Genomic DNA, 14485 nt, shown 5'->3' on the forward strand with positions numbered 1-14485 from the left:
TCTGATATGCCGACCGGACAGGTTTTTATTAAAACGACCGGCAGATGTTAGTGAAGAAAGAGTGACAAGAAAGGCAAAAACAAGTGAAGAGAAAAGCGATGAAGAAAATTAATCAAAATGAATGTAAAGAAAACAGAAATTGTAGCAAGTTCAGTTAATGTACGTCGCTCTGGATAAGGGCGTCTGCCAAATGCTGTAAATGTAAATGTAGTTAAGTTAAGAGAAATTCAGTTCTGTCAGGACCACTTTGTCAAAAGAGAATTTATTAGATGATATGCGTTAGTGTTGGCGGTATGGTTGTTCTGGAAAAAAATCCACGTGCCCGTCCGTGCGCATGGACAGAGCGCGGAGAGCAGCGAAAATAGAATAAACCCCCCGTATAACAGAACCACTAATTATGCATAGTATTAGATATGCTCGCTTAGACGTTTTTGGAAAGTAATAAATGAATTAATTGATAAATAAATAATTAAATAATTAGAGAGAGAGAGAGAGAGGGAGAGAGAGAGAGAGAAAAATATGTGGAGATTTATGACGTAAACTGGTACAATGAACACAGGTTCCGGCATGGTGGAGTCGGGGTTGGAGGAGGGAGTTTAGATCGCAGCAGCAGCGAAGCGCTAGAGCGGCTCTATGAATGGGAATTTAAATGTAATATGGATGTTGTAACCGGATTGGTGCGCGTCGTGGACAGCTGATTAACAGCTGATGCACGCTTGACGACGTGGCCTGTCAGAACTAATGCGATGCTTGATTTAAGTTTGTTAATTTTATTGAAGTTTAGTTAAGTTTCATTTAAGTGTAAAGTAGCATTAAGAGTGTACAGTAGCGAGTAAGTGAACGAAAGCGAAAGTGTACGTACGAGACAAAATTCCTCTTGTTTAATCCTCCCTCAACCTCCGTGCGCATCTTCCGTAAAGTAAAACCAGTTTATTTTTTTAACATTCTCTTTTATTACTGTATGTTTTTATACAATATTTGTCATTTATAAATACAGGTACTGTACATGTTTCATATTCAAAACACATAAACAAAACAACTGGAGTGGAATTTTGCGAGCTGGAACGGATTAATGGGATTTCAATTAATTTAAATGGGGAAAATTGTTTTGAGATACGAGCAATTTGAGATACGAGCAAAGTCACGGAACGAATTAAACTCGTATCTCGAGGCATCACTGTATATATATATATATATATTATAATATATATTAATGCAACAGAATGTGAATTTATTTCATTTCCTATGGGTAAGTTAGAAGAACGGTACAGATGCTAACCCTGTACTTAGCTTGTGTGATTGTTTATACAGAATGAATTGTGTAAATTTGTAAGGAAATTTCAGTTCACCTGTATAAGGGTTCCCCCGATTCCTTTTGGGGTGTAATGTCTCCATTGGACACAAAGCAGGGGATGACGTAACGGCTGCATCTCTCTTGGTAAGTGCGGAGTAGAGAGGCCTTCGCAGCAACATACTCATCTGAGCTAGATAAATAAAGACTGTATTAGCAGTTTTCACCTAAACATCCTTTTTTGTTTAGAACCTGATCTGAAGAATTATGTCCTATAGTTTGAAGACACCTGACCATCACAGGCATTTGTGGTTCTTCCACATGAAAGGCATGTATTTATATGCTGTAGAGTTACAATTTCACTTCATTGGTACCAAGGGGCCCAAACCTGTTTCAGGATGATGATGCCCTTGCGCACAACATGAGCTCCATGAAGAGATAATGTGCCAAGTTTGGAGTGGAAGAACTCATATAGAACCAATCTCATTCAAAGTCAACACCTTTGAGATGAACTGCACTGAACTGAACCGAATGGACAAATCCCCACACCCACGCTCCAAAATTTAGTGGAAACCCTTGTGAAGAGTGCAGCTTATTATTACAGCTAAGAGAGAGTAAATCTGGAATGTGACGTTTAAAAAGCACATATACATATGATTGTCAGATGTTCTCAAACCTTTGGCCTTTTGGTCTATGTATTGTACACTTAAGAGGAACACTGACTTCTTCTGTATGTCTTCTGGTTTCTGGGCCCGTGAAGGACTCTCACTTCTGGTAGTCAGAGAGCTAGTCTTCTCATTTAGCTTGTTTGAGTTATGATTTATGGGAGACTTCTTCCTCTTCTTTGGTTCCTCTTTTTGTTGTTCTGGTATCTCCTTCTTCTAAAAGCATGACAGAAGAAAAACATAAATGCTGTCTCCATCTAGATTAGATTAAAAAAAAAAACAGATAATGATTGTATCCTGTTGTCCTCATCATCAACTTTCTTGAATACCTGTTGCTCCTCTTTCTGCGACAGGAGCCGAACAGCCTCTGCCTTGATGGCGTCATCAGACAGCGACGGGCTGAATGTAACTTGGACCAGACACCTCTATGGACAAAATCTGCAACCATTAGCTTTTATGCTTTTAGCTCATTAAGGTGCAATGGTTTAACACTTTTAAAAGTGTAGTATTAAACAGAAAGAGCATTACCTGACCAGGCAGCACACGTCCTGTAGTGGGGCTTACTGTAAATTCAGAGTTTTCAGGAGGAGTGAATGAGAAGAATCTGGCACCTACAGGAGAGACGTGGCCCTTTCCAATGCGTGGCATAGGGTGTGTAAAGTCATTGAGACTGGTGTGGGAGTTCAGCACATAAAGAACTGCTGTGGACCGATCTCCTACTGCTGTTGCTCCAAACTGCACCAGGGAATTAGAGAGCTCCAGGACAGGGCGCACTCCAATTGCATGGCATGGTAACAGAAACACTCTAAATGGACCAAAATGAATTAAACCACTTGACCGCCATAATAATAAATCTAAATAATATGATAAATTAAAAATAGTGCTAAAGCACAAGAAGAAGGGTTATTCTAACAAGAAGAAGTACACAGGGTGCATGGGGGCGAGACTTTATTTATGTTTAAAGAGCAATAAATAAAATATTGAATAGAAATGTGTCGAACATTTGAATGAATACATGTTTCTAACAGATAAGATCTGAAATACCGATTAATTCCGGACTTGCAGGAGAGTTCGAAGTTGTATTCGCCTGCTTTTGAAGCACTGAAGATCAGATCAATGTCCAACGTCTGTAGCGGGAGCAGCGTGCCAAAGCCATCATTAGGCTGGACATCAATGAACTATACAAAAGAAACTAGGAGATCAGAGATTCTCCTATCATTCACAGTCTATCAATTTTGTTACGGGTGTCAATTTTACCAGTTAAAAAAAATTACTGACAGTAAACATTTTCTATACTAGCACATTTGAATAAAATTATGCAGGTGATTTGGTTCCTGGTGTGTTTTTTTGCCTTTCATATATATTTCAGATCAATTCAAGAATAACAAGCCTGGTGGTCAGTCATATTATACAGCTCTACCATGATTACAACATTTACATTGGATAATTTCTGAGCTCTGGTATTATTTTGATTGGACTTTTTCTATTCTGTCACTGTCTAATCCAGGTGTAGTAGTTGCAACTGAGTTGTTTGTACTCACTTGATGGATAAAAGAATGATGTCTGATGGATATAATTAGCCTGATTCACGCAACGAGTGATGAAATAAATAATGTAGGTCTGCAAAACTGAATTCCAAGAAATGATACAGGAATTTGAAGGCTATACCTGAGATCAGGAAATCACTACTTGGCATTGTGTTTTATGGGAAGAGATATACCATTCTACCGAAATCCTATAAACCTTTCCTAAACCTTTCCAATTTAGTGGCAGATGGATTCTTCCCCTAAGTGACCCCCTCTACACAGGGTGCCTGTACACTGGTCACAGAGGAAATTTTGTGCTGAAGTAGTCAGTTTCTGAAAAAAGCTCCTGGGTGTGTGCCATATCGATGATATTTTCTGTGTTCTCATCCTTTTGCCGAAGATTTTGGAGAAAGGATGGATTCAAAGGTTATTTGGCAACCATTTTGTCTTGTTTGATGAACTAACTATCTAACAAGAGTCTAAAATAATGTCAGTATATTATAATTATCACATTAAAAGCTGCAAATTTGGTTTAATTCAACAACATGGTTTGTTGTATCCTCGTTATTCAGAACCGCATATGGTAAAAATAGCACTTGATACAGTGCATCGTATTATTTTTACACAATGAAGTACAGAAAATGACATGTACTAAGTGAATACCAAAATAAACTCAATTTAGCATGCATGTGCCGCTAGTCAACTGTGGTACAAATGTTTTACAGAATAGTATGATGACAATGATTCTTGTTTGTCATCAGTGATTAACTGCTATCAGTTCAGTTGCATATGATCATATAATACGTGAATATATGGCAGATAAAACTAGACCTTAATTCCTCAAAACGACTTTAAAGTGCTTTCTCTGGTGAGTGTGATTTCAAAGAGCCAGAAATAGCTACTGTGTAAAACTCTTCACATTAGTGATGCCTTCAGGCTGGTCTATTAGTGAAAATGAGTGGAGCACTATTTCAGATGTGCTCTAATAAAACAGCAGCACAGATAATACATATTAGTACCAAAATCATCATAATTATGTGTTTCTTTTTCTGATTTGTTTTATTTTTTTGCACACATGTAGTTAATGAATCTCTATAAATAAACACATTATACACATAAATACCCTGTACTCACCTTGGGAATACCCACAAAGCCGAAGTCCTGGGGCAATAAAGAGAGGTTGGTGAGACGCACAGTGGTTTGAACAGACTCGAACACGGTGCAGTGCCCAAAATCCGCCTCGGTGCGGTCAAACTTCAGATCAGAGGTGGTCACAATAGCGTGGACAGTGAAGGGAACAGGCTTTGCCTAATGGAAAGTAACCTAATTAGCCTTATTATTATGAATAGTTACATTACATTTATAAAAACAGATGTGACAGAAAGATTTCTTTAACTTCTGTCATAGCTCTCTTTCACTAACCATGTTTTACACGCTGCCATTTATTTATAGATTAGAAAAAACGGATGTAGACAAGGTGAGAGAGAGTGAAAGTGAGAAGCTATACATATTTGCATTTACATGTTTGTTTTCAGCGTTATAGTGCCATGGTTTCAATATACTTGTGAGCACTTATGCATTTATAGATGTCACGTCAAGGTTCGAGAAAGAAAAGATGATAGGAATTGTGCAAAACAGATGACCAGCGAGTCAATACAATAATACGTCTTTCGGACGTATACAGTATATACTACAGTACGTCCTATGATATAATATTTCAATTCTAATGGCTGTGGACTCTCTCAGGATGATTCCACCCATATCTAGGGCCAAGATAATTCACTGAGTGGTTTGAAGAGGATGAAAATGATGTAATCATATGCTATGGCTTTTACAGCCAAAAGATTTACCCAATTCAACACCAGTGGGAGATTGTGATGTTATGTGTTAGGCAGCAATCTGTGACATGGTCATCAAATCACTGACTGAGAGAATATCTTTTTGGGAGACTAGATGACCTCAAAATGACAGAATAGTGTCAAATGTCCTGAGAATCATTCGGGATTTTGGCTATCAAGAGTAGAAGCTCCTGCTAAGGTTGTAATTGAAGGTTGTGTGTGTGTGTGAGAGAGAGAGAGGGGGGGGGAGGAGTATGTGTATCTGGTTTTGAGGATTTGCCATGGGCAATGTTTTGGTCAGGAACACAGGTTTGAGCTCAGCATGAGTTCTGGCTTGGAAACTATATCTGAGTGGGTGATAGGACAAGCGGATGATGTTAGATCCTGTTCGCCAAGGATAGAGTAGTGGAGGGGGGCTTTTTTTTTTGGAAAGGGAAAGTTAACCAGAATCTAGGCTGAGGGATTATGGAAGTTAGCCCCAGTTTCTTAATGATTCTCCTATGTTAGAGTATGCAGCTATACGCAGCTATAAAATACGTAGTGCTACAAATGCAAATATGGTGGGGTGAACTCTAGGTCACTAAGGGAATGCCAACATGATGAGAGAGAGAGAGAAAAAGAGAGAGAGAGAGAGAGAGAGAGAGAGAGAGAGTGTGAGAGAGAGAGAAAGAGAGTAAATGCAGCCATGATCTATTTTTGACTTGTTTGCACCTACCTGATCAGCCACCTGTATATTAAGAGGTACCTCCAGGACTCCCGTGTTCGAGTCAAAGAAGGACTTGGCGTCCTCTGGCAGGCTACATCTATCAAAAATGACATAAAGGACAGGACAAAAATAAACATTGGAATTTTTTAAATGTACTGTTGATATGACCAGAATTTAAGCTCGACTTGCTTTGTCACCAATGCCAGCCTTTGAACCAACTTGATGCCTATACTGTACGTATTCGCCAACCAAATTCAACTCTCTCTAAGAGTATTCCGATTTCAGTTTTCATCAAAAAAGAGCCGAACATCAGCTAGAATATTAACTAATATTATAAAGTGGATGTGATGATCTGTAGAGAAAAAGGGAGATAGGGCGAGAGAGACAGAATGGAAGAGAGAGACTGTAAGAGACAGGAATTTGTAGAGAGAGGGAGAGAGAAATAAATAGAGCGATACAAGAGTTGCATTAGTAGTTTCACGTAGTCCAAAGGCTCTACCGTGCGAGAGCATGGTAACCATGGTGATTGTGGGTGCAAGGCACAGTAGAGTGGGATTTAGAGAGGGACATGCAGTCAAATGTCAGATTATATAATACAATAAGCTCTGCTTAGTAATAATATGCCTAAATTAAACATCACATGGAGTACAAAAGCTACTAAAGGTCAAACACAAAAACAGGTTCAAGTGCTCGAAAAAAATTTCTTTTTCATAAAAATTGTCCGGTTTCACGTAAGAGCAATGAGCAAAATGATGTCTCTGTACTTTGTATAGACAATGTAAACACACTATTTTAAAGACACCATCGCTGTATGCAGGGATATTTTAGTACTTGTATATTTAAATGCTTCAGATAAACAGGAATTTCTCTTTCTGTAGACAGCGCTACAGTACATGAAATAATTGGCCAGTTTTTCCTTTGGAATATTTTTTTTGCAGGTCGTTAAATGGCTGATCTTAAATGTTGTGAATGCCCCTTTAATCATGCAAGACCTTCTAATATAATGAGCAAGACTATGAGTTTTGCAAAGTCCAAATTCATGAAAGGCTAATAAAATCCTGCTCTTTACACAGGAGTGTTAAAAGCTGAAACTACGGCTTCGGCTTTTGTATTTGTGAATCTCCTCAAAAATAGACCTTATTGCATTCAAAACTTTCTCCTCCAATAGGGTAGCTATATTAATAGGGTAGTTATATTAAGTTAAAATATTGAAATTGAAATTTATTAAAAGAAATTTCTTTAAATTAATCCCTGACCTCTACAGCCTGGATATTGGATATTAAACCTTCTGTACCTCAGTACTGTATCTGAATCGTTGCAAAATAAAAATAAAGCAAATCCAATAAAATTAGTATTATAGTATTATGAACAATGTTGTGATTTTTCGTACTGCTAAAGGTATGATTTAACGTGACAGCTATATTTTGGAGTCCCTAGATTAGGATGTATGTGCCATTTACCCCATCCATGCTACCATCTGAGAGCTCTACATTGGTGTTATCAATCCCACACTAGCACGATTTATTTAAAGAATCGCTTGTTCTCGGTTAATGGAGTCTCGGTGGGAGCGTCACTCCTGAATTAGCTTGGCGTGGTGCTGCGGAAAAGCCTTGCAGGGCGTCACATGGCCCATCTGTCGGAAAAAAAACAGGCTTGTAGCACAGTTTTGGCTTCTGATATGAAAGCACACCACGCTACCATCCAAATGATCAGTATCATTTTTATTTCCATTATTGCATTTTTTCTAAAAGAACCTACTGCCTAATACCAGTCCATGAAACAATCTTAAAGACAAAATTCTCCTAATGACAAATCTAAAGCTTTACATTGGGTATAAAAATTCTACACACCCTTGTTATAATGGCAGTTTTTTAAGCAAATAATTATGTCAGAATTTTTCCCACACTTACTGTGAAATTCCAATATATAAAAATTAAGTGGGGAAAAAACAATCAGAAAGCTTTTTTCAAGGAAAAAGTAAAAACTCTAGCTAGTTGCACAATTGTGCACACACCTAAACTAAAACTACTACTATATTGAAGCACATATTGACATAAGAGTCTATCAGTGTCGCACATGTTGACTTGGCAAGATTTTCCCACTCTTTTGGGTATAAACATTCTAGTTCCATCAAAATGTAAGAGCATCTCCTGTGAACAAACTGCTTCAGGTCACTCCACATATTTTTAGTTGGATTCAGGTCTAAATTATGACTAGAATATTAAAAAAAAAGTGTCTTCTCAGTTCTTTGTTGATTTGGATGTATGCTTTGAGTCATTAGAGGGTTGGAAGGTGAAATTCCCTTTTTTGTGCAAAAACGAATTTGTATTCCACGATTCCCACATCCACAATAAAAGCCCCAGTTCTGGCTGAAGAAAAGCAGAAATAAAGCATGATGCTGGCACCACCATGCTGTATCGTGGGTCTGGTGTCCTTTTGGTGATTTTTATTTGGTGCTTTTTTGCACCAACCATACCTTTTGGAAATTCTGGAAATACCATACCTTATGGAATTGGTCGTATCAGAACTTGACACATGTTTGTCACATGATTTGGGACTGATCTCAGATGCTTTATAGAATATGAGAAATTGTCACATGCAAAGAGTAATCAGTACTTGTCAGTTATTCCTGCTTCTCCTTTAATGGTGCTGTAGGTCTTATTGCAGCCCTGGAAGGTAAGTTTTTGTCTTATCCTTCTATACATTTTATGATGTCCTGTTTTTGATGATGTCCCTTTGGTGCCCCATTTTCTCTAGTTTTTGATGATGACATTAATGATGTTCCATGGTACATCTAATGTTTAGGAAAGTATTTCAAATTCACAGGATCTGCCTAGTCTGAAATATTTACAAAGCGGTCATTTAAAATTCATTACTATTACAGTTAGTTTGCTATTAACCTTCTCTTCTAGATATCCTGATTCATTACATAAAACTATGTCAATATTTAAAACTATGAAACAACTAGTTTTCTTAGTGTTGTCTTGAGTAAGGACGTGTGCACAACCTAGTTTGAGGAGTCAAGAGAGCAGTTGGAGGATCACCAAAAACAAACTTTACCAAAAGATCATGGAGAGATTTCTGTTTGGGAAACAAATAAAGGGTTTCTTTAACTGCTCTACAGTAGAAATGACTGATTTCTTCAGACTATTTACTGTAACTAATCATTTTGAATCATCCAGACAAATACTAATTTAAACAAGTGAGGTTGGTTATATTATAATGCATTTTCCTTTCTGATTAGTCCACCCAGTACATTACAATACAATACGTTCTCAAGTGTGTATAGGTTTTTCTATATTTAAAGCAGACAGTCAAAGAGCAACATGAAATCGATTCTCACTGCACTTTCTGCAGAATGCTGTATAATGGTGAGTCACATGGATAGACAGCCTTGCTGAGCTTGTGAACTGCATTTTAGGAAGTACTGCTTGCAATGAAAATGAGAAAACTGCAGCAGGTTATATAAGCAGTAAGTCGAGTAAGTCAATTCAAATCTCACAACTGGGCTTTGAGCATGGTGGAAGAGGAGTGAGTGAATAACAGCAAGGATGGATAAATTGATAAGACTGAAAGAGAGGACAAGCAGCATCAGGGTTGTTCTAATCTGTATAATACCACTGATTTACTAAAGCTAAAACTGACATCTGCTCTAAAGATTTGCTGGGAAAAGCCATGAGACTGGACACTAAAGCTTTCTTAACAACAGTGAACCCAAAAGAAAGGGCTTCATCATACCTGGATATGGATAGTTATCAAATTAAAGGAAAAAAAAATCTGTGACTGTGACTGAGTTTCACTGTGAGGGAATTTTGCTGGAATGGTTTATGCCCACTTTGTACCCTAATAAATGAATACAAGGGTATTGTGGCTGATTAATTTCATTATATGTTGAAACATTTCTAATCTGATGGGAGTGGTCTCTCCACACAACTCAATTCTCACCCACAGGGCACAAGGACTCAATTGTGAATTAGTTGTTAAGTATAAAAAATGTTGAAAGTATTCTGTTGTTTTCACATTCACCAAATCCCAACCCAACAAAATATCAGTGGAAGGTTTTGGACTGATTATGATACAGCACTCTCCATCACCATTATCAAAACACAAGTTGAAAGAAAAAGTGTTATATCCCACAAGTACAGCTCCAGAGACAATAGCATCTATGACAAGGCAAAGTGACAACACGATGTTGTTTCAAACAATGTTTGTTGGCCAACACAAGGCATACAAACACAGAGTTGATATTTCCTTTAACGTTTTAGCTCTCTATAGCTCCTCTGGCCCACCTTCAAGACCTTGTCACTGAGAGTCTTACACAGTAGGTAGTTCTGTACAATTCAAATTGATAATATCACTATTTTATGACTGAGAACTCTAGAAGTGGAAAATTGTACTTTAGTGATTACCTGGGCAGGAATTTGAGCTGGGCATGAAAGCTTGACTTTGCCTGAATGAAGCCCGTTTTAGGCAGGATGTCCATGTGGTTCTTCAGCTCCTTGCATACTTCGAATGTCAATCTGAGTGCTGTGCTGGCTCTGAAACACATATAAATAGTAAAGTCTCATGATACTAATATAACAAAAGTTATCTTAAGCTCTGCAGTCAGTCTTCAGATGGGCTGCTCTTGCTGAATACCATACAGTGCCTCTTTTTATGTACGGCCACCAGCTGTGCTCTTACTATGACACATACAGTACATACACTTGACTTTTACAGTAAAGGATCATACACTCATACATTGATCATACAAACTGAGAATGAGTAATATAAATACAGCAAACAAAGGCACACAGGATCCACCTGAATAGACATTAATAGCCCCACATAACATACAGTGTTCCCTTTTCTCTGCAATTTTTAGGTGACCCAAATGTTAGGATGAATCTACTTTGCGGCAAAGAGGCTCCAGATTGAAAGATATAAACGAGGCTCTATCACAGGAAAATTCTCCACAGAATTCCGACTACGCACACCTACTACTGCGATGGCACCATGCCAAGAGCTTATCTCTCTTTATGACTCACTGTGGACGTTGGGTTATTTTCAAGCTTATGTAAATAGTTAATAAATGAATTTAAATAAATTAATAAATGATTTTACTTCAGTTTAGGTGGTTTAAATATGTGCAGTTCAGAGTCTTCTGCAGTACTAGCAGGATTGTCATCACCACCAAACAACAATACAGCTTGGTAAGTATGTGAAACTGCCTAAGTTTGTTGTCATTGTATAGGTATACAAGCACGAATACATATTCAAATAGCATATTTGTTATGTGTGCATTATGAATATGTAAGTACTTGTGCAGTGTCCTTCAAACCTCAGCAGTTCCTCAAGGGAAGAAGAGATGGGATATTTTAATGAGGAGCCAGAAATTCCCTGACATTGCACTATGCTGTCAGCACTTAAATTTCAAGCCCTCAGTAAAGTGACCTACATAGTAGAAAACTCAACAGATGTGCTTGTGCCACAGGCAAGGGCAGCGGCAGTCCATGGATATAAATGGAAAACTTTGATGGTGCACCATGCCCTAGTCACAGAAGAGCTACTTCTGAGAGACTTCAGTCACTGTACTAACTGAGCTCGCTTAATTCTTCTCTGATTTCACGTTAGTGCTTTTTTCCATCAATCAATGTCCCTGCAAGCCACATCAATGGCTCATCCTTCAGCAGCATATATCCTGCACTGTCTGATGCTGCAATTCTAACACTGCACTGGACTAAAGCTCAGATGTTGCATTTTTCCACCCTGACTAGAAAAAGCCAAAGAAACACCACATCAGCTTAAATTTCTAACCCAGAAAGTCAGGAAGGTGTCCTCAACCCTGACGTCATCATTTATGTCAGCATGGCTGAATACTTTTATGTGAGTTTATAGCATTTACTGTATTTATTTTAGATCAATCAACATAGACATATTAGTTGGCTAAGTCTTTAACACTAACCATACAGTTCACTGTGAATTTAAAATACATCATGAACTCATGATCCCTATCCTGTTGCTAACATAACACATGCTTTCATGGAAATTTTATTTGTATCTTGAATGCACCAACCTCAAAAATGACTTCATTTCCAGTTACCTACTTGTAGCTTGTTCCCAGATAATTGCAGACTCTATACCTTTCATGTGCTCTTGCTTCACCCTCTCTTGCTAATTATGCCCTAGTCTTTCTTTGCCTATTTATTCTTTTTGTTTTATTAAAAACCATACACACTATTTCCACACTGTTTTTAATCCATTGAAATAATCAAATTTGATTAATTAATCTGTTCTAAGACAAAAAAGGGCAGCTTGTTTTAAATATGGCTGTGACGTGAATGTAGCTCAGGATGTAGACGGAAGAGAGCAAGTGGCACAGGGTGAAATGAGCAAATCGGAATAGTTTAAAACTCACTTGCTAAAAATGCATAGTCATGAAGAAGAGGCTGAAGAGGATGCAAATGCAGTTTTCGTATTTTATGCAAAAGAAGAAAAGCAAACAGATACAAACTTGATTCAAAGACTCGAAGAGTAACCATCAGAGGTCGGGGAGTCAGCAAGCAAGGAAATACTAAACACAATAAACAGGTAATGCAAGGTAATCAAAGACCAGAACAACAGCAAGAAAGACTTGACAATGCCAGGCACAGAAACACTGCGTGTAGTCAGGGACGGCCATGTTTGTAGGTTGCAGTGTAATCAGGGAAGCAAAGTTTGTTGTGGGTTGACCTGATATGCATACAAAGTCAAAATTAAGCTGATCAAAATGCAAGTAAATATAAAACAAGTAGCCTTTATTTTAAAATATTAATGGATGATTTGAGCTGATTACAATCAAATATGGGTCATACCGTTTATTTGCCAGCACATTCTATTGCCAGATTGCAATCCTATATAACTAGTTCTATATCTATTACATTATATCATGCCTGGGAGACTATGGGACTATAGGAACTATATAATTTCTATTTGCATCCATACACTAGAACAACTACTCCTCTCCTCTGTGGTCAGTGTGCTAGATTACTTTTAATCAAAAATAAAATAAGAATTATTTATTTGAGTACATTGATTGAAGATATCTGGATCAGTTAAATTTCCAGATCCATGAACATGGAAAAACTAACAAGGAAATGTTCAATGAACAAAGAAACAGTGAATTAAGATATGTTACTTGTTATGTTTCAAGAGCTAAGAGTGTGTGGCTAGGAGAGAGAGAGAGAGAAAGGGAGAGAAATGAGTGTTATCACACCCTAATCAACAAAGAATGTGGCAGCAGTGCAATGCACATAATCATGCAGATACAGGTCAAGATACAGTTAATTTTCACATCAAAATGCTTCATATCAAAATAATCTAAGAAAGAACAACACACTGAACTACATGGTCTACAGCAGCATGTTTCAATCCTGTCAGTGCCAAGCAGAATCTAATGCTACAGTAGGCACAGGCTCCTGAAAAGTGGACAGTTGATTATTTTTTTCTTGTACCTCTTTATAACCAAGGCCCTCAGGCCAAACATTATTAATTTCTGATTTTTCTCTAATATAAAACCTGAAATTACCCTAAGCCATATGAGCAATTATAAGTGGCACTCCCCCGAAGTTGCTTTATGGGCAACTAACACTAACAACTGTTGATTACTATGTATTTTGGCAGAATTTCATCACAAGAATTAAAACGAAAAGCATAGACATCTATAAAATATGAATGTGTTTAGAATGCTGTACACAAAGGAGAAGCTGGGAAGTCCTTCTGCAATGAACCCTGAAAAAACATTTATTATCTCTTTACAGTGGCACCTGTCAAAGGGTGGGATATATAAGGTGGCAACTGAACAGTCAGTCCTCTGAGTTTATCTGATGGGTGTAGGAAAAATGGGCAAGTGTAATTATCTGAGCGACTTTGTCTAGGGACAAATCGTGATGGCTGAATGACTGGGTCAGAGCACCTGCAGGTCTTGTGGGTTGTTCCTGGAATGCAGCGATTACTACCTACTAGACCTACATAATAAAAATGGTGCAAGGAAGGACAAGGAGTAAACTGGTCACAGGTTCATGGATGCCCAAGCATCAATGATGAGCGTGGGTAGTGAAGGCTAGCTTGTGTGGTCCGATCCCTCAGAAGAGCTGCTTTTGCATCCAACTTTCATTGAACTTTCACTGGCAGCTGTCACAGGTGCCCATACTGACCCTGACCACCAGTGACAGCTCCCAGCTACAATGAAAATTGGGAGCCTGGTCTGATGAATAACATTTTCTTTTACCTTATGTCAATGACTCTGTGTATTGCTTCCCTTGGAAAGAGGTAGCATTAGAATGCAATGTAGAAAGAAGGCAAGCTGGCAGAGAGTGTGTTATGGTATATGCAACTTTCTTGTTGATGTTACTTTGACACATACCACCTACCTAAACAGACCAAGTACACTGCATCATGGCAACAGTGTTCTCTAACTGCAGTGGCTTCTTTCAGAAGGA

General features: G+C 38.0%; 1 protein-coding gene across 1 annotated transcript in view; it reads right to left on the reverse strand.

Moving 5' to 3' along the window:
* Positions 1-14485, reverse strand: part of cfap74 (cilia and flagella associated protein 74) — a 47967-nt gene that overhangs the window by 11486 nt on the left and 21996 nt on the right. The window contains exons 22-29 of the mRNA XM_060881611.1: positions 10436-10564; positions 6036-6123; positions 4617-4790; positions 3001-3134; positions 2485-2761; positions 2286-2381; positions 2015-2172; positions 1350-1484 (exon numbers count right to left, since the gene is read on the reverse strand). Coding sequence (XP_060737594.1) covers positions 1350-1484; positions 2015-2172; positions 2286-2381; positions 2485-2761; positions 3001-3134; positions 4617-4790; positions 6036-6123; positions 10436-10564 — 1191 coding nt within the window. The remainder of the gene's footprint in view (positions 1-1349; positions 1485-2014; positions 2173-2285; positions 2382-2484; positions 2762-3000; positions 3135-4616; positions 4791-6035; positions 6124-10435; positions 10565-14485) is intronic.

The sequence above is a fragment of the Tachysurus vachellii genome, chromosome 11, assembly GCF_030014155.1.
Source record: "Tachysurus vachellii isolate PV-2020 chromosome 11, HZAU_Pvac_v1, whole genome shotgun sequence".
Lineage (NCBI taxonomy): Eukaryota > Metazoa > Chordata > Actinopteri > Siluriformes > Bagridae > Tachysurus > Tachysurus vachellii.